The following is a 19843-nucleotide window of genomic DNA, read 5'->3' as shown; positions in this document are numbered from 1 at the left end:
TGCCACCGCATTCTGAATGGCAGGGCGCCACAGCCGCTGCAGAGCCTGATAGCGCGCTATGAACCGTCCAGTGCCCTAAGATCTGCGGGCTCGGGATTGGTGAAAATTCCCATGGTAGCAAAAGCGCGCAGGGGGGGGAAGATCGTTTAGGTATCTGGCAGCGCTTAATTGGAATAAATTACTGCTTGAACTGCATCTTGAGCCCTCTGAGACCAGGTTCCGGTCTAAACTTAAAACCTACTTATATGTTCAGCAGTTGGTGCGCCACCCCTGTTTGGATCCTGTTGCAGCCATCACACCATAGCGCGGGGACACGCCGGTGCGCGTAACCAGGCGCTTTATAAGCTTCCCTATTATTATTATTATTATTATCTATTAATACACAAAAAATTCAGATGCGGTTGCAACCTGAGAACCTACGCCACAAAGTGAACCTCCTACATAGCGATTCAGAGGCGACACCCACCAGAGCAGAGCTCACATAATGTGCCCTGAAAATGTAGTGTAGTTCCTATATTCCCAATAGGCTCTGCGCATTGGAATAGTGTATCCTGCAGTTTAGACGTAGGACTGAGGTCAACTAGGTCTCTACAGAATATACTAAACTTAATTGTGTGTGTGCGAGCTAGCTCAGAGGTCACTAGAAACTTTCTCGAATAAACAAGAAAGGATTTAGTTTCTGACAACCGCTCAAAACATGACAACTTTGTTTCCCAAGAATAAGAAATATATCTCTAGAGTCGCGGAAACAATGGATAGTTATTTCACTCAGTCAATCGAGCATTCTACGTTTCACCAGAGGTGGAGAGAAAATAGAGAGACGGCCGTTTTCAATAAAATAATTTATTGAACAGTCTTCTTTCTCAAGCATAAGAAATGAACTGCTGCAATTGTAATACTTGCGGTAAAGTACAAAGCGTACAGTACAAAGAGTATTATAAAATAATATTACAAAAGCATGATATGGTTTCTAAGCCATAAGATACCTAAAATGCATAAAATACATACAGTGATAAATAATGACTAAAAGTACTCAACTGGTGCTTCTAAAATACGCCTGCCCCAGTGTACCTAACCTAGGCTTAGTACAAGGGAGGGAGTAAGTAAGTTGTAGCTTAGTTTTAGTATTTGTTTGCCAAGAATCTAATCCAAGAATTCTCTTAGGCTCTAATCAGCTCCGTACCTTGGTTTTAGAATGTAGGAGGTCTGGTATCTCTCTCTCAGGACTCGATTTCCCAGCAACCTGCAAGGGTAGCCTGGAAACACTGGAGCTGGATTTCTCGGCAGGAGAAAGTACAGCCTCTCTCAGTGCGTCAGTTGGAGGGTCGGCTTCCTTCGGCACTTGCAGCAGCAGGGTGCGTCGGGCAAGTAGATAGTCGAACTGCTCCAAACCACTGTGTGTTCGTTTGGACAAGTGCGGACATATTTATATCTTGAAGGTGCTGAGTTTGACGTAAGGGTGGACATAACGTCATTGGAGACTTAATTCTCTAAAAAAACTCCATGATTTCTTGGATAAATTAATATTCATGCAGGGGGAAGTCCCTGACTGCTGAAGGCGAGTTATTCCAAGAAATCGTTGTAGATTTTCGGAACCAGTGAAAGTAACCAAGCCGTATTAGGACTACTTGAGCTATGTCTTAATATGGTTCTGATTTCTATGCCTATATAAGGATACGATATATTATTAGGCTGCAACCAAATAAGCACCTAAAATCAGCAGCGCAGTCCATTGTAACTTGACAACAAACTGCTTACAGAACACCTTGTAGCACAACTTTCACAGCGATTCAATAAGTACAACAATCTTGTCTCACTCTCAGCTTCCTAGAAACTGGTGGGGTCCACTATTTGAATGTTATGCCAAACCGACTTGACCTTTGAGGCGTCTTTAATTAACTGCACGTGCTCCAACTCTAATACTCCACAGGGATTTGCAAATCCTGATGAGCCTATTATCAAGGGATGGTTTCTGACAATGCCTCTCAAAGGTGTTATCACGTGCAATGCAAGACCTCGGTTTCTTCTACAAGTCACTCAGAAAGCATTCTTGCTTGGAGTGGCATGGACTACAGAGTTATGTCTTTCCACAGTGCTAGTTGGTTTTGCGAACCCAAATAGTATAGGCATGCCACCACAATGGCTGTACTGGCAGAAGGAAGATTCCCGGGACAGCAAAACGCCCACTAATAGAAGCAGGTAGCCTGTTGGAAACAGAAGTGCCAGCATAGAGTAAGTTTTAGTGCAATTCCTATCCTACAGTGTTATTGACCAAGATTCAATACATGACCGACTGCCCTGTTCCACAAGGCAAGACCTAGTGGTTGAAATCCAACAAGGACTATGCTGCTGGGTGAAGAAACATCCTGGTTCCTTCTAATGACTGTCCAAGAAGAGTACTTTAACAAGCAGTTCTTGATGGGACCGGGAAAGGGGCTTGTCATATCCACGAGATAGTTATCTCGGAGTGCCAATCTCTGAGTAACATAATACATTGTAATAATATTAATAATGATAACCTTGAATTTGCATAGCACACAGCTACCTCCGAAGTGGTTTCCCGGCGCTGGGGGCCCTCGGGAAGATTAAGTGAGCTATTGCCCAGAGTCACATGGTGCTGGGCTGACCTGCCGCCGGCACCGGGGATCGAACCGTGGACCCCGTGGTCCGGAGTCAAGCACCCTGGCCGCTGCGCCACACCTCTTCCACACATTCTTTGAAGCCCCTGAATTACAGTTTAATCTTGGGCTTCAGAAAGCGGATGCCAGGACCAAAATGTCATCCCTTCCCAAATGCAGAAATAAGACACTCAAAAAGGTTATAACAAATTAAAGCACTCTAGACCTGCATTACGCTCCCACACTGTAGAGCCCGACTGGGGATCTGATGGGTGGTACGGGTTGCTGATGAGAGGGTTAACTATACCCGGGCTTTCTCTTTTGTTTTCTTTAAGTGATAATTATTTATACGGTGGACTAGTGGTATTTTTCTCCAGCTGCAAGGCAACCAATGAAAGTATACACTACAACCTTCAAGTACATTCTGAAGCTATATTTTAGATAAATAACTAACTTAAAGTAAGAGGTAGTAATTGCAATAAAGAATTCTATTTATTTGTGGGCATCTTTTACTGTCACTAATATTTCTTCTGATGGCATCAGTTAACCCCAAGATAGTGTATAATCACTTAATGCAAAATGAACATCTGATAGGCCAACATTCAAGAGCTCGGAAAGTTATTGGACAGGTACAGTGATACGAATCTCCATTTTAACAAGTAAAATCTACAGTTCCTTCATTTTATCAAATAAAGTGATTTGCAATTAGTTGTACCATTATAATCCTTTCACTCTACCACAATAAAAAAAAATGTATATGAGTATCGTTTTAGATAAACACACTTCCTCAAACGAAGGGGCTTTCTTGAACGCCACTTAGGTGCAGGTTTCCGACGTTAGGATTCTGTGATTCACTTTTGTCATCCAAATAGTTAAACACAAGAAAACAAATCTAAAACGATATAGTACATTACAACAAACTTTTAAAAAAATGTTTTTTTTTTAATTCATTTATACCCATACAGTGTTTCAAAACAGTTGTGATGTTGAATAGTTACAGGGCATCATCACAGAAAAATCAGCAGCGTTTTCCATGTTGTCGAAGACACAGCATTCTGTATGGCAGACAATTAAGGTCAATTTTACATACACATACGAGTTATACTTTGCTCTACCCATTACCTGATGTGTTTCTAATTTGGGCTATCTATATTGAGGCCATTGCCTGTTCCTTTAATAAAGTGGGAGCGATTCCTGTGCAAATGTCGACTAGTTTAGGGGTACGTCGGGCTGGACAGGTGTCTGTTTCTTACTGTCACCCAGTAAATGAAGGGAGCCCAGATATCTATGGGTCTGGGTGCTAGGGGCATTAATTCCCAGAAGACTGTTCCTGGCAGTGCGTGATATCTTGAATCCAAGTGTCTATTGAGGGAGCTATTTTTTGGGCCCAATGCATGGCAATTCTGCATTTGGCCATTATGAGCATCATGGCAAGTATGCAACGTGATGTAGATGGTACATTTTTAACATAGCCCAGTAAAGCCACTAGTGGGGTGCGTTCCAAGTCAGTCGCCGTGATCTCGTGGAGTATCTCGTACACCCTGACCCAGTATTTGGCAAAGTTGAAACATAGCTATGCTAAGAGTAGGAATGTGGTCTGTGGTTGTTGGTCTTTGGCCAATTTTGAACATTTGTAGTGGGGTTCGACAGATGCGGTGGAGGAATTTAAAATTAATTAATCTTTGTAGTTTGGAGATAGGTGCTCAAGCTGGGTGCAGCAAAAGGTCCATTGCTCATCTGCAAGGGGCGGGGTCTAGGACGGCACACCAGATGGCTTGAGCCCTGGCCATTGTCACCAGAGATGTTCGGTGAGTTACGTTATATAGTTGCGTGATAATTGTTTTGGGAGAGGGTTCTGTTAGCAAGTGTTCAAGGTTTGACAGAACAGGGGGAGCAGTCGGTAAGGTAGCATGCAACTTATGACAAGTTGCACGGATTTGATAGTTTAAGAGCAGGTTTGCTATAACGGGGCGGGGTTCCCCATGTGGGTTGATAAAAGAGCTGTCTGGGTAGAGAGATCCAATAGTGTTAAAGCCAAGTCGTCTTGCCCTTTCAATGGCCCCGCTATCGTGCAAGGGAGGAAGCTGAGGAATATATATGCAAGTGGAACTGAGTGGGCATAGAGTATCGAGAGACTGGCTCATCTGCTCAGTCCCGCCCATGCCCATTTCAGACTTTCACTGTGTTTACTTCTCCTCTGGGACATTTGTAAGTGTGGTAAACAGCGACCTCTAGTGGGGTGGGTGCAGCTCTTTCTTTTTCCACCGCGATGTGAGGGTGAAATGGAGTCTGGTGTAACCTATGATGTAGAAACTGGGCTTGTGCACAGTAGGCATACAATGCAAGGTCCGGTGCACCCAAACCGCCTTGTTTGAGTGGTAGTGTCAGTAGTTCCCACAATATACGTGGTTTGCCCACCCATGCCAATGAAACCATCAGGGAGCGAAGCAGTTTGAAGAATGTGAAAGTGAGCAACAAGGGTAGGTTTACAAATCTAAGAATTTAGGCAGGACTGCCGTTTTTGCCATGGCGATCCTGCCCGCTAGTGACTGGAGCAGCCTGGACCAAACCAATATCTTCCCCTCCAGCCAGTCCACTGCGCGGCTGTAGTTCATGCTCCAGAGTGTGTCGCGACTTCGCCAGACTCCCACGTATTTCATCGGGTTCCCAGGTATTTGATTGGGTCTGTTGCCCAGGGTAGGGAATGGCCTCCAGTGTAAAGAGGGGGGGTGGCGTCCGTAAGGGGAAGTATAACCGATATGGACCAGTTAATGTTTATGCCAGACAGTCCCCTAAACTGGGTGATCTCTCAACACATGGTTCAGATTCTCCTCGGGCCTGTCTATGTGAACGGTGATATCGTCCACGTATAGTGAGACAATTCATCCTCTGGTAGTGAATCCTAGAACTCTAGTTGTGTGATGTTGGCGTAGTCTAGCCGCCAGGGGCTCCATTGCTACCACAAAAAGGAGGTGGGGGAACAGGGGACATTGCTGACACGTGCCCCGGATACTTGGAATGGCTCAGGAAGTAAGCAGTTTGTTTTCAGTCTTGCAGTGGGATTCGTGCAAAGTAACTGTACTAATTAGATGTATGTAGTGTTTAAGCCCATTCTGGCTGGGGAAGTGAGTAAGTAGGGCCACTCTAGGGAGTCTGACTCCTTTGTGGCGTCAAGGAAGGCGGCAAGGGCCTGCTCTTGAGGGTCTAAGTGATATAGTGATTCATAGAAGGTGCGTATATTGTGTGCTGTGGAGCAGCCTGGAATGAACCCAGATTGATCAGGTCTGGCAATGAGTGGGAGAAGGGGCTGTAATCTATTAGCAAGTAACTTGCCAAGATTTTATTATCAAGTTATTGAGAGATAGCGGGCGATAGGAGTCTGATGTTTGCTGGTTTGCCCAGTTTTAGTAGTGTTCTTATTATTGAATGGTGGTAAAGCCTGGTGTCCAGTGATTCTTGGTAGGTTACGAGAAGGTGAGGAGCCAGCAGAGCTGCATATGTTTTGTAAAAGGAGGCTGACCGACCGCCCAGTCCTGGGGCTTTCTACGCTGGTAAGCTGTGTATTACCTGAATGATGTCTTCAGTGGTTAAACGGTTATCCAGGTAAGTGCGGTGGGCCTTAATCAGCCAGAATAGCTTCATTGAGTCCAGGAATTGGTGATGGCCAGGAGACGAGTTGTCAGTTGTGGAGGTGTATAATGTAGCATAAAAGTCTGCAAGGAGATCTAGAATAGCGTGTGGCTCTTTTACCGGACGGGAGTCTGTGTCCAGGAGTTCAGTGATGTGTGAAGAAGAGGGTGGGTGTCTAAGTATTGTGGCCAAAGTTCTGCCAGGTCGATCTCATTTACCATAGCATCTGGCTCTGGCAAATTTACCTTAAAAAAAGGGTCTCCCTTTGTGCCTTCTCCCGTATTTAGTGATTTTCCTCCAGAGAGTGGCCAGGGTACTGCCAGTGTGGTAATAAGCCTCTTCAGTGTTCTGGATATGATGTTCCAGTTGTCAGGGTCTGCCTAATCGACCTCAGCACCCTGGCTTTTTTTGCTATGCTTGCCCCTCTGATCACAACCTTAAAGGCATCCCAGAGTACAGCGAGGGAAGATAACTGGACCCTCGTTAAGCAAGAAATGCTGCACTGTCTCGTTATGGACCTCTTCCCTAAAAACCCTATCTAGCATCTTGTTTTGTGGTAGTCGCCAGCTAAAGACGTGGGGGCAGTCTGGGGTATGGATTATTTAAGGATGACTAGGGCATGGTCTGCTAGTATCTGTGGCAAATGTCTTATCTCATTGATCAGGCCGCTGCATCTCTGGACACCAACCAGAATTCCAGTCTGGACCAGGCGTTGTGGTGCATCGATATGCAGTTGCCCTCTTTTATCCCTGGGTGCCAAGTTAACCAAATATCTACCAGTCCCTGTTCCTGAGTGATGGATTATCAATTTCTTATTTGTTTTGTGGTGTAAGCTACCTGCGGATCCCGAGCGGTAAAGTTTATCATCTAAAATAGCATTGAAGTCTCCTTCCCAGATTATCGTGTAATAACCTAGGAGTGTAATTTTCGACCAGACAGTGTGAAGGAAATCCGGGTCATTGATGTTGGGTCCATCTGTTGCCATTCATACAGAGTGTATGAGAGGCAACATGTATAGACAGTAAGTTACAAGGTCTCTGTTTCGAAAGAATGAGTCCATGTCGCTGTTTGTAGCCTTGGTGTGTCTTTATTGCAGAAATACTGGGTTTTCATAAGTTCACAGCCAATGCGTTTTTCCCAAACATGGGCTTCTTCAGGGTGATTGAAAGGTATTGTAATCTCGCCAAGGTAAAATAATGGTATCCGCAAAAATTCAGGTCCGTGTTAGGATGCACAATCTTGCCAAGGCAATGAGATCCGCAAGGTTCTGGTCTGTGTCAGGATGTAGAATGAAATAGGTACCCTTAAGGATAAAAATGCATAGCAGAATCCGTGGTCAAGTAAATCTGTCTCTGCACCGAAGGTCCGTGTCAGAGGTGGGGGTGGTTTAGTGAGCGGTTGAGCCACGATCCGTGTTCAGATGGCGTCCGGTCCCGTCGGTGGCGAGATCTGTTGTCACCAGGACAATGCGAGTCATTCCCAGTGTTCTACCTGCAATGACATTTCTGTCTTCAGGGTCAATGATAGATTGAGATGTGGTCCAGCTAAGCTCACAGCATGTCCGAATGAGGTCGCACACTGCTCGTCCCATCAGCGTGTGCCCCCGAGCATGATGGTCGATGTAGTCCGTATCAGCGGGTGCGCTTCTACCCGAGTGTTGAATCTTGAGGGTGTTCACTGGTGTGCTTGCCATCCCTGGACACGTGTTTCGCGTTCATTAACGCTCATCAGCAGGGATTAGGCGTGTGCACGGGGTTGCTGCGTGGGCTGCCGAAAATATTCGTAGGTCCAGATACCTCTTAAGGCGCGCAGGTGCGTTATCTCGAGGTAGTCACCTCCACCGGCTCAAGGGAGCCTGTATAAATAGTATGTCCGAATGAGGTCGCACACTGCTCGTCCCATCAGCGTGTGACCCCGGAGCATGATGGTCGATGTAGTCGGTATCAGCGGGTGCGCTTCTACCCGAGTGTTGAGTCTTGAGAGTTCACTGGTGTGCTTGCCACATACTATTTATACAGGCTCCCTTGAGCCGGTGGAGGTGACTCAACACTCGAGTAGAAGCGCACCCGCTGATACCGACTACATCGACCGTCATGCTTCGGGGTCACACGCTGATGGGACGAGCAGTGTGCGACCTCATTCGGACATACTATTTATACAGGCTCCCTTGAGCCGGTGGAGGTGACGACCTCGAGATAACGCACCTGCGCGCCTTAAGAGGTATCTGGACCTATGAATATTTTCGGCAGCCCAAGCAGCAACCCCGTGCACACGCCTAATCCCTGCTGATGAGCGTTAATGAACGCTCAACACGTGTTCAGGGATGGCAAGCACACCAGTGAACACCCTCAAGACTCAACACTCGGGTAGAAGCGCACCCGCTGATACCGACTACATCGACCATCATGCTTCGGGGTCACACGCTGATGGTACGAGCAGTGTGCGACCTCATTCGGACAAGCTCACAGCACATTAATATGGCCACGCCTCTGGCATGATTGGAGTACATGGATGAGGACACATCTCCTCCCTCCACCCCCCCCACCCCTCTAACGACTGTTATGTTGTTTAGGACTATATGTATTTTTGAGGTGTGTTTCTTGTATGAAACAGATATCAATTTTATGTCAGAGTAGGTATGACTGTGTGTGTCGTAGTTTCCTTTAATCGTTAAACCCTTTGATGTTCCAAGTTAGGAGGGTGATCAATGGTATTTGGGTTTTTGTAGTGCGAACGGGTCATGGATTGGGTCAAGTTTGGGGTTCCGTGCTGTGTGAACATTCCTGGATGTGCAACCGTGTGTGTGTGTGTGTGTGTGTCGACATCTGCAATCTGTCTTTGATGCCTGTGTGTGCCCCCCCAACAAACAATAATAATTGTCCCTTCCCCCACACCGACCCACCCAACTATATTTGTATTCCTTCCCCTCCTGCCACCCCGCCAATCAACATTTAACTTTAATCTCTAGTGCACTTGGGAGTTTTCCCTGGCGGGTCTTGTAACACCAGCATTCTACCATGCCTGGGAGGCGGGGTGGTCGATCAATGAATGAGTAGAGACAATACTGAGCGTAGGGAGTTGCATATCATTCGTTATAGGTCTTGTGCTAATATCCTATTATGATAGTAACAGTGTAATACAACGAGGGTACCAAGGTTTCAGCAGATGAACCTGTGGGATATTGATTAAATGCGGGGGATATCTTCAGTCATTATCACTCAGTCCAGGTTCAGCTCAGGTGTGCGTTGGTGACTTATGGGGTTGTTTTTACCCTTCGACATGTTTTGCAAATTTAAGAGCCTATTTTGCATCTGTAAAGAAATGAGATTGTCCATCAAAAGATATTTTCAAACAAGGTGTAGGGGATCTTCGCCTGGTAGAGAATGCGCTTTACCGGTATGAAATCTTGGTGGGCTGCTTGTAACAGAGGTGTAAAGTCCGGATAGAACGATATGGTGTTGCCTTGATGACTTATGACTCCGCGCTCCCTTGCAAGTTACAAGAGTGTGTCTTGGTCACAATAGTTTAGCAAGCGTGCTATGATGCGCCTCGGTGTGGTACCAACTGGCGGTCTGGGGCCCAGAGAGCGGTGTGCTTACTCCACATTAAATAACAGGTGAATGTTATGGACCAAACAAGTCATGCAGCAGTCTCCACACAGTTCCATTTTGGAGATAGCTGTGGTTTCTGGGATGACTGTAACCTGAGGTTATTCCATCTTGTGCGAGCTTCCAAATCCTCATTTTTGGCTACGATTAAGTTTAGAATCTTTTCCATTTGGAGCTGTTCCTTGGATTCCACCTGATAGTTGTGTGCATCAGATGCACAGTGTTCGGGTTGATCTAGTCTAGTTTCATGAGTGTCCACCTGTTTTTTTCTCCTGATCCAATCTGGAGGTCAGGGTGTCTAGTTTGGAGTCAAGGTTTTTAAGGCTGACCTCCAGCAGTATCGCGCGGAGATCGTTCTCCTGACATCCCCCACTCTCCCTGGAGCCAGTCAGGTTCTGGGTCAGTTCCTGTCTCCATCAGGCAAGTGACCCTATTGTTTTCAAATGGCAGCTTGCTTGGGGTCATTTTTCCCCATTTTGCTGCATTGTCAGTGTTCAGGAGGGTTACATTGATGGCCTTCGGCTTGAGTGGCAGTGGAGTTCAAACCACCTACGTTGTTTCTGTGACCGCTGGGTCCTTTAGTACTGATAAGTTGCCGTGCTTGGGGCTAAATATACTGGGATCGATGTTCCCCGCTGATTTGTGGTCCCCAATCTACGGATGAGAGATCTGCTTGCCTGTCAGCCCGGTTCTGCCCCGCTTAGGTCCTGCCAAGGCCCGTAATCTGGCACAACGGCACTCAGCCCACAGCGTCACAATCCCAGTCAGGCTGCCCGGCAGCACACCTTCGAGCCCCCAGGCCTTCCCCCGACCAAAGTAGCCTCTACTACAGCTCACAGCCTAGTGGCAGTCCTGCTAGCCCATTCAGAGTCTCCCACCCACCCCCACCACCACCCGACACTGACGTGGTACTCTACAGTTTCGCCAAAAGTGGGTAGAAACGCACTGCTTGAATGCAACAGGGCCATTACCACATATTGGTAGTTCAGCTTTTCACACAAAGTTCATACTTTTCAGGTAATGCCGTCTTTCTAAATCGTATCTCTAGACACCAGCGTATCATTCCATTTCTCTCGTCGCGCATGTAGGAAAATGGGGTTCTGTTGCAGTACCCCACCACTTTTTGCCTGGTATCTGATGCAACTTTGACTGTGTTCTGAGTCCCTGCTAACCAGGCCCCAGTACCTGTGTTCTTTTCCCTTAAGTGTACCATTGTTTCCACAATTGGCACACCTCTGACCACATACAAGTCCTTTGTAGAAGGTACCCGTGGTACCAAGGGCCTTGTGACCAGAGAGGGTCTCTTAGGGCTGCAGTATGTGTTGTGCCACCCTCAAAGACCCCTCACCTAATACATATACCCTGCCATTGCAGACAGCGTGGTTTGGTGAAGCTAAAACTGAAGAGTAGACATGGCACACATCCCTTTATGCAATGCCTAGAAAACCCTGTCTATGGCATAGGTAAGCCACCCCTCTTGTAGGCCTTTCAGCCTTAAATCGAGGTGCACTGTACCACAGGTGAGAGTATAGTTGCATGAGCAATACGCCCCTACTGTCTGTGTCCATTCTCAGACATTGTAGGTGTAGTGAAGCCATATTGAGTAAATGGGATGGGAGTTTGTCATTACGAACTCCACAGCTCCATGATGGCATAACTGAATGCTAAGAAGTTTGGTATCTGACTTCTCAGCACAATAAACCTACGCTGATGCCAGTGTGGGATTTATTACAACATGCACTTAGAGGGCATCTTAGAGATGCCCCCTGAAAAACACCCAACTCCCTTGTGTGTAGCTGACTAGTCTGCACCAACCGGTCATGCGCAGACATGTTTATGATCCCCTGAGGTGGGAGCCTGGTGCTTTCGTCGGTCAGAAACAAAGCCTGCTGTGGGTGTAGGTACTTCATACCTACCCCCAAGCATTAACAGCATTCAAGAGCAGCGAGGCTCAAAGGCTTCCTGCCCTTTGTTATGTTAGCCAGGGCCTCTCCAGGTAGTGGGGATGCCCGCTGCCCAGACAAAGCCCCACCTGTGGCTGCAGGGTAGGCGGGAAAATTAGCAGGAGCGGTGTGTCCCCTTTTTGCCAGGGACACCACTAAGGTGCCCTGAGCGGAAGTGACACCCCTCCTTTGATAATCCTCCATATTGGGTGTGAGGATTCTAGCCATCGGATTAGGGGTATGCCCGCTCCCCAAAAGGAGGGGGCATACAAAGGATGCGGTCACCCTAAAGGCAAGTAGCCCATTGGCTACTACCTGCCAGTACTTGTAGCACCCCTAAATTCAATATTTAGGGCCACTGCTGAACCTTGATTCTCAGATTCCTAAAACATACGAAGGACAAAGAAGATGCCATGGAGAAAAGCCTGAAGACCACTACTGACTTTTCCCCAGCCCTACCGGCCTGTCTCCAGCTTAAAGAACCTGCGAAGATGACGTCTGTCCTGTGGCCAGCGACTTCCAGAAACTCGAGGGAGACTGCCACTCTTCAACAAAGACAGATCTCCAGAGGACAGCTGCCCTGTCCAGAAGAAACCAACTGCGAGGACTCCAGATCCACGTCTACTCCCCACTCCGCCCTCGATGCCCACAATCCGAGTCTGAGTTGCTCACCTGTTCAAGGAAGTCCCCCAAGCAATCCCGACCTCGACTCTATTGGAGGGTGACCTCTCCTGGACTCTTCGAAGATTCCTGCAGCCTCTTCACGAAGGGTCCCCCTGACCGCGGCCAGCTCCTGTAAAGAGAATTCGACACCAAAAGGCACCCGTGCATCCTGCCGACAGTGCTCGGGCAGCCATTGACACCTCAACTTACCTGCCCAGCTGTTGGCCACCTTCTTCCAGCCTCCTGGTCTGAGCCTGCAGCCTCTTTGCGCAACCTAGATTCCCTATTCACTTGCAACGCTGATTAGTACCCTGCACCCAGCCAACCCTGTGCCGCTGGTGATGTATGTTTGGTACTTATTTTAACCCCCAGAGTCTGTTCCTTGAAACGTGGGAAATTACCTGCAAACAGAACCTCTGGTGGGTGTCTCCGGTCTCCATTGACTAACATTAGGCCCAGTGACCTCTGAGCATGGCTGCCCCAGCGCTGCTCTTGGTGCAGTACTTACCTTGATCTGACCCTTGCTCAGTATTGGTCTAAACCCATGAAGACTGAATGTGTAAGTCAAGCACTCACTGTGTTCCTTAAATAGGATTGCATTTCTGCCTATTGAACTGAATGTCTATTACATTTGCTAAGGTTGCTACTGTTTGATTGACATTACCAGTTTATTTTTTTAATACTCCTGTAAAGTATTTCTGTGCCTTGTACAACACAATACCTACTGTATTTTGTGAGAAGTTGGCCTGGTAGGGGATGTTTCCAATTCTGGAACCACCTACTACCTGACCAAACAATCCCTTATGGTGTCTGGTTGTAAGTCAACCTTATTAGACAAGCTATCCTAGGGGTAGCATGGACTAAGCAGCCTAAAGGCTTAACTTAAGAGGTCGTGTTAAGCGAGCTGTTTTACCACATACAATCCTGTAATATCAAATGAAAGGACACCACACAAGTATATATTATAAAAATATATGTATTTATTACTAAAAACAATCCCCAGTATTCTTTATGAATAAAGGGGCACAAGCGTTAAATCAAAAAGCACTGTTTAAACATACAAGTTGCACAATTATGGATGAGGGCGGGTGGCCACTCAAACCATATACTAAACAAGTGGTATAAGAGATGCCACTCGAGCAGTGGTTAGGCCTAGGGCCTAGGGAATCGCTGGGAGCAGTCAGGACAAGCAATGCTGAAGTCGGGAATGGCCCTCGGGATTCGGGAGATGTGCGGAAAGCGCACGCATGCACCAATGTTAGCCAATGGTGCGTAAAAGTCAAAGAGTTAAAGTTTAAGGACACTTCCGCTGAACCTAGAGGAACAAAACTTAACTCACAGACCCTAGAGGTGTGCACCAGTGTGGGAACACCGGCGGAGCAAAGTTACCTCACCCACAGGAAGTGGGTGCACAGGGTCGAAGTGGCGTCGGGTTTTGACACGCAGGCTCTTGGTGCTTGGAGCTGAAAGGGCTGCAGGCGGGTTAAAGATGAAGTGTCCGGTGGAGTCCAAGGGTGGACTCAAGTTGTAGAGTACCTGAAAGCAGAGGGGACAGAGTCTGGGTCACTCAGCAGTGACCAGGGTGGAACCAGGACGGAACCAGGCAATGTCGGGCGCAATCAGGTGGTCGTCGAGGAGCTTCTCTCCGCTGTCACGTGGGCTCTGGGGCATCTGCGACGTCCAGGAGCAGGTCACGATCTGTCCCACGCAGGCTCTCACCGTCGGTGCAGTCGGCTTCAAGTTTGGAGCAAACAAGCCTTGGTAAGAGCAATCCACGCAGGATCGGAAGATTGCTTCTCACTCGGACCAGGAAGGTCAGAGTCGGGGCTCCTTTTCAGGGGAGCTGGTGTGGATCTGGAGCAACCAGAATCACAAGTCTTCTTAGGTAGTTCGTCGGCACAGGGACCACAAGCCAGCGGGCAAGTGACCGGGCCAACGCGTTGAGCCAAATCGTGCCAAAGGGCCCCACGCAGCACTCGTCGAGTGTGGAGGGCTGAACTTCGGCTCAGGAGTAGCTCAGGGTGGGGGCTTCTCAAACCCCGGTGTACAGCTTCGAGGGTCACTCGTGGGCTGCACGGTCAGCGTCTCGTGGTCACTTCAAGATGGCGTGCCCCACGCTTCCGGTCGCCTCCACGGGTCTCAGCTTTGCAGGGACTGTGGATCGGGCTGTTAGAAGCTGGGCAGGCTTGATCTCGTCGATCTCAGTCGCTCGAGTTCCGGCGGGAACTGCAACTAAGTAGACGTCGAGGGCTGGATGGTGCCTGCTGCTGCAGGGTGGTCACTCCTTGACCACAAGGGAGATTCTTCGGGCTTCCACGTTGAGATGGAGGGCGAAGGGTCCAGAATATCGTTTCAAATGTTTCTTCCAGGAAATCTGATGTGCATTGGCACTGCTCCCACTCTTATTCGAATCTGGTGGGCGTGATTGCCTGCTAGGTCCCCTCCTATGGGTGGGACCCAGGAAGTGGGTGGATACACCCCCTTCCTTTGATCCAGGCCGCCCTGGCACGAGGGCTGGAGTGCCCCAGAACCGGTTTGGCCGGATTATGCAAGGGGCAGCCTTGTGCGCCCCAGGCAGTGTCTGGTTTCTTTCAAACCTCCCTGCTACAATACACTATCTCCTGTCTGGAGGGCGGTGACACCCTCCTGTGACAGGAAACCCTTTGTCCAGGACCCCCTTGACTGAGTTTCGGTCAGCTCCAGGGGTCCAGACATTTGTCTGTGGCAGAGGCATCCATTTTGTGGATCTTAAGGTCTTTGGAGAAATTAACCGCATTAAAGCAAAGTAACATGTCTTACCCCTCTAGAGGGGTGGAATGCCATCCCCGTCGCCAGAACTGGCGAGGGGATGGTATTCCAAAGCGTATGACACCTTACACGACATGTTTTGATAAAGCCAAACCAAAGTTGCTAAATAACCGCGAGGATTATAAGGCACTTAATAGTATATGGTATGGCCTTATCCTGAAACAGCTTAGGGATTTGTTCCCGACGGCTGCAGACAGGCTCAGCTCATGCTAGAGCTCCATCTCACATAAAACCACGCACTCAGCCTCCAGGATTGATGAGGCCTGACTATAGGAGTGGCTCACAGGTTTACATGTGTCCAGATATAGGTTTAGACATAGGTATACTATATCTAAGCAAGGGGTGTGTACACCACCTTACCCCAGCTGAGTGATCAGCCAGTTGTGTCAATTTAAGAACCAGCCAGGGGTGGCAAAAGATATGCTGCAGCCCCTGGTAGGCCTTAGTGGCTCCTATGCCCTGTGCACCTATAGTGCATTCTACAGGGGCTGACAAGGAGTCCATTTCCAATTGGTATGTACCTAGGGTACATGGAGTCCATTTTACAGAGAGAGCAGATGGCCTGGGGCCCTGATTAGCAGGGAACCAGGTCAACTAAGTCAAAAAACCAGCTAAACACAGGCAAAAAAATCTGGGGTAACCATAGTCAGGTAGCCACCTTCCTACATATTTGAAATGTACTGCTATTATTAAAAACTGTTACCTCCATGCAACTGAGTTCCTCTTGGTTCTAGAATAAAATAACTAAGTAATAACTTTTTATGCAAAACAATTGGTGTTGGATTTAGTCTTTGAGTGTGTTTAATCATTTCTTGCCTGAGTGTACAACAAATGCTTAACACAGCCGTCTAATAAGCCTGACTGCTGATCCACAGTACCACGAAAGGCATTATCTGCTGTAACCTCTGTAAAGCCGCTGGGGATCCCCTGGACACTGTGCACACTGTACCTTACTTTGGTATAGTATATACAGAGCCAGCTTTCTACAACGCAGAAATATAACAAATCCAGAAGTGTCAAATTCTTCACCTGCGGCAGAATATTCTAGGACAACAATCCTTTTCTACATTCGCCCAATAAGCAAATACCACATCAACCTCAGGTAACTAAAACATTATTATTCAAAACCTTAACCCATACTGTAAAAATAACAAAACCAAACTACAGGGGCGAAAATTGTGTCACAGCAGCCAGGGTGGCTGACTCCGGAGGATGAGACTCGCGGTTCGATCCCCTTTGCTGGCGGCAGCTCAGCATCATGTGACTTTGGGCAATCGCTCACTTAATCTCCCCGACGGCCCCCAGCACCTCGAAACCATAAAGGAGATGATATGTTTGTGCTTTACAAATAAGAATTATTATAATAAAGAACTCAAAATATTTTCCTCCAACAGGTTTTTAATGGTTTCCTTTCTCCATAGCATACATCAAATAACAAATACATCTTTTTCTTTGCAGTAAAAACACAAATTAGCATTTTGCAAAATTTTAAAACGCATATACCTAAACAATTTTTCTTTTTCCCACAGATTTACCTACAATGGCGTCGCCACGACAAGCAAATTATGTTCCATCCCGTAAAGGGAACCAGCTTCTCAAATATGATGGCTATCTCTACTGTAAGGATAGAATGACTGAACCCAGGCGTCATTGGAGGTGTGTGCAATATTTTTCTTCCCATTGCACTGGCAGAGCGGTTACACTGGAAGATACCGTTATTAGGACAACAGAGCATAACCACTCTGCCTCAGCAATGGAAATAGAAGTAAGAGAAAATGTTCAACAAATTAAGCGTCTTGCACACACCTCCGATGAACCCTGTGGTGCAATATTAAGAGAGGTTACACAAAATATTCCCATACATGTTGCTGGCAGCATGCCCTCTGTCCTCAACCTCAGGAGGATGGTTCAGAGGCAAAAACTGGCAAACAATCCCCACTCTGTAACCCCCCAAACCTATGAAGACATTAACATCCCCCCTCACCTAACTGTAACTTTCTCCAATGAACCTTTTCTCCTACATGACAATAAAAACCCTCAAAAAAGAATTTTAATTTTTAGCACTACCCATAACCTAGCAACCCTGGAGAATAGTCCAATTTGGATGATGGATGGAACTTTTAAATCAACACCCCATCCATTCACCCAAATTTATACTATTCATGCCATCAAGAATAACACAACTATTCCTCTGGTGTATGCTTTACTTCCTGACAAAAATTCCTCAACATACACGGAATTTTTAACAGTGATCAAAACCAAAATTTTGAATAAAAGTCCTGCAAAAGTAATTATAGATTTTGAATTGACAATGATTAACACAGTCACTAATTTATACCCTGATGCCCAAATTCAAGGATGTTTTTTTCACTTTTCTCATGCATTTTGGCAAAAAGTACAAAAATCGTCCTTGGTTGAGGAGTATTTATCAAGCAGCAAACTACAATTTGAGTTAAGAAAATTAACTGCATTATGTTTCGTACCACCTGGCAGTGTAGATGATTTCTACACTTCAATTACAGAATCAGATTTTTTTACCCAAAATGAAGCGAAATTGGCTCAATTACTAAATTACTTTGAAGATACGTGGATTGGCCGACTATGCAGGTCTGGTTGCAGGAGGAAGCCAAGGTTTCCCATTGAATGGTGGAACTGCTACGCGACTTGCTTGGAAGGTGGTGTGAAAACTAACAATTCCATTGAGGGATGGCACAATTCCTTCAACAAATTAATAGGTAAACCTCACCCAAATTTCTATAATGTTCTGGAAATTTTGAAGAAGGAACAAGGTTGCCAGGAATTGAGGCTTGCGCAATCACTGTCGGGTAGCCTAAATCCACGTGTGTCTAAAAAAAGTAACGAAATGTCTGAAAGACTATTGGATAAAATTCAAGAATTTTCATTGATGGGGGCTTCAGACTACCTTGACAGTATTGCTTACATATTACATTTCTAATACTAACTAACCACATTACTTGCCGGTTTTTAAACAACAAACCAAATGGTTTGGAATTTTTGCAATTTCTTTTTCTTCTAAATTAAAGGAATGTTGGGGTTCCTACCTAAAGTAGTCCTTTTTTTTTTTTTTCAACTCGTGGTGAATTTTTAAATCCATTTGTTACCATGAGTATCCATCTGAGCAAATTCCCATGTCAGTAAAAAAAAATCCACATTAGTTCCATATGAACACCTCCCCCCCAAAAAAGCACTTTAAAAAAATTCCTCCATCCTAAAACATTATTCACAATCTAAAAAAGAAATCCAAACAGGAGATCCTGCAGTTTATTTCTTTGCCAGTCATCTTCTCATGTTTCAAATTTGGTTCCTCCTTCGTTGGCAAACTGGAGTATTCCCCCAAAAAAGTGACACCATTGTCTTAAATCCCCAAAAATAAATCCTGAAATTCAAAGTGAAGCAGTCTTGTCAAAAAAAGCCCTTAAAAAAAGAGGCAACTAAATTGGCCTTACTCCAGAACAGCCACATGGTCTTTATCAAGCGTTGCCAATTTTTAAAAGAAAGGAAGCTAATCCTTTTTAAAACGCGTTGCAAAATAAGTTGAAAATCACTTTCATTTGAAAGTGGTTTAAAATTATAGAATTACATTTTTATTGTCTACAATTTTAAACCTGTTTTTGAAAAAAGGCAACTATCGCGACGAGGGCACATGAACCCAACCTGGAATGAATTTGTAGCTAAAAAACATATTCATTTACAAAATTACAACACATCCTCTAACTACCTCCTACCCCCCTTCTTTACATTAGAGATGGACACCTATATACTTGGATTAATAACTTAAATTGTGCTTACCTGGACGAAGATCTTCCTTGCTTCCGATCTTGACCGCGATGATCCACCAACTGTCTAAACAGATGCACAAACTTGTAAAAATAGAAAAAGGACAATTTCTTCCATTTGAAATAAATGGGAAAGGTTTAAAAAAATATGATCTGTTATGTAAAGAAATCTAAATGTATGTTTAATAAATTTTGTACTTTGTTTTTTTTTAAAATATCTGTTTTTATTTTTAATAAAAATGTTTGATTTGCTAACATGTTTTTTTAGTCAAAATTCTTATTCTAAAAATTATTTTTTAGTGTTACACTATGTTCTAATGTAAAAAAAGATTATTTTTTAAACTCTTTACATTTTTCTTTTAACCCTTATTTTAATTGTATTCGTTTAAAAAAACTTTAATTCTCGGGTATTAAAATTAATACCTGTGTACTATTACACTCGCTCTCCCGTCCCCACTGGAGGGTGTTACTTTGTTAAAAAAAAAACAAAAGTTTTACGTTTCATTGCATAACTAAATTTGAATATGATACTGCCATTTATACCCAGGTATTAAAATCAATACCACAGTATTAATACACTTCTTTGGATCAAGAGGGGGGGAGAGAGAAGCTGGGATTCATTTGGCTTCCATCCAGTATATTCGAAATCAGTGAGGAATAAATCACATGTCCTGTGTGTTACCAGGGTCTGGGGTCTCGTGGTCTTAAAACCCTCATTCACGAATTAACCATCGGTGCGGTATATCTTGGTTCTCCGCCTGGTAGGTTATGTGAAA

General features: G+C 45.7%; 1 protein-coding gene across 8 annotated transcripts in view; it reads left to right on the top strand.

Annotated features, from left to right (window-relative positions):
- Window positions 1–19843, top strand: part of LOC144821591 (uncharacterized) — a 145204-nt gene that overhangs the window by 47932 nt on the left and 77429 nt on the right. For 3 of the 8 annotated variants that reach the window (XM_078678803.1, XM_078678804.1, XM_078678805.1), the window contains exon 3: window positions 16800–19322. The exons of the other annotated variants lie outside the window; for them this stretch is intronic. In XM_078678803.1, coding sequence (XP_078534929.1) covers window positions 16800–18226 — 1427 coding nt within the window. In that variant the 3' untranslated portion in view covers window positions 18227–19322. Of the gene's footprint in view, window positions 1–16799; window positions 19323–19843 lie in introns of those variants that run through there. 8 annotated transcript variants of the gene reach the window in all.

This window comes from Lissotriton helveticus, chromosome 2_2 (assembly GCF_964261635.1).
Source record: "Lissotriton helveticus chromosome 2_2, aLisHel1.1, whole genome shotgun sequence".
In the NCBI taxonomy this organism is placed as follows: domain Eukaryota; kingdom Metazoa; phylum Chordata; class Amphibia; order Caudata; family Salamandridae; genus Lissotriton; species Lissotriton helveticus.
This window is presented reverse-complemented; position numbering and strand designations above follow the sequence as displayed.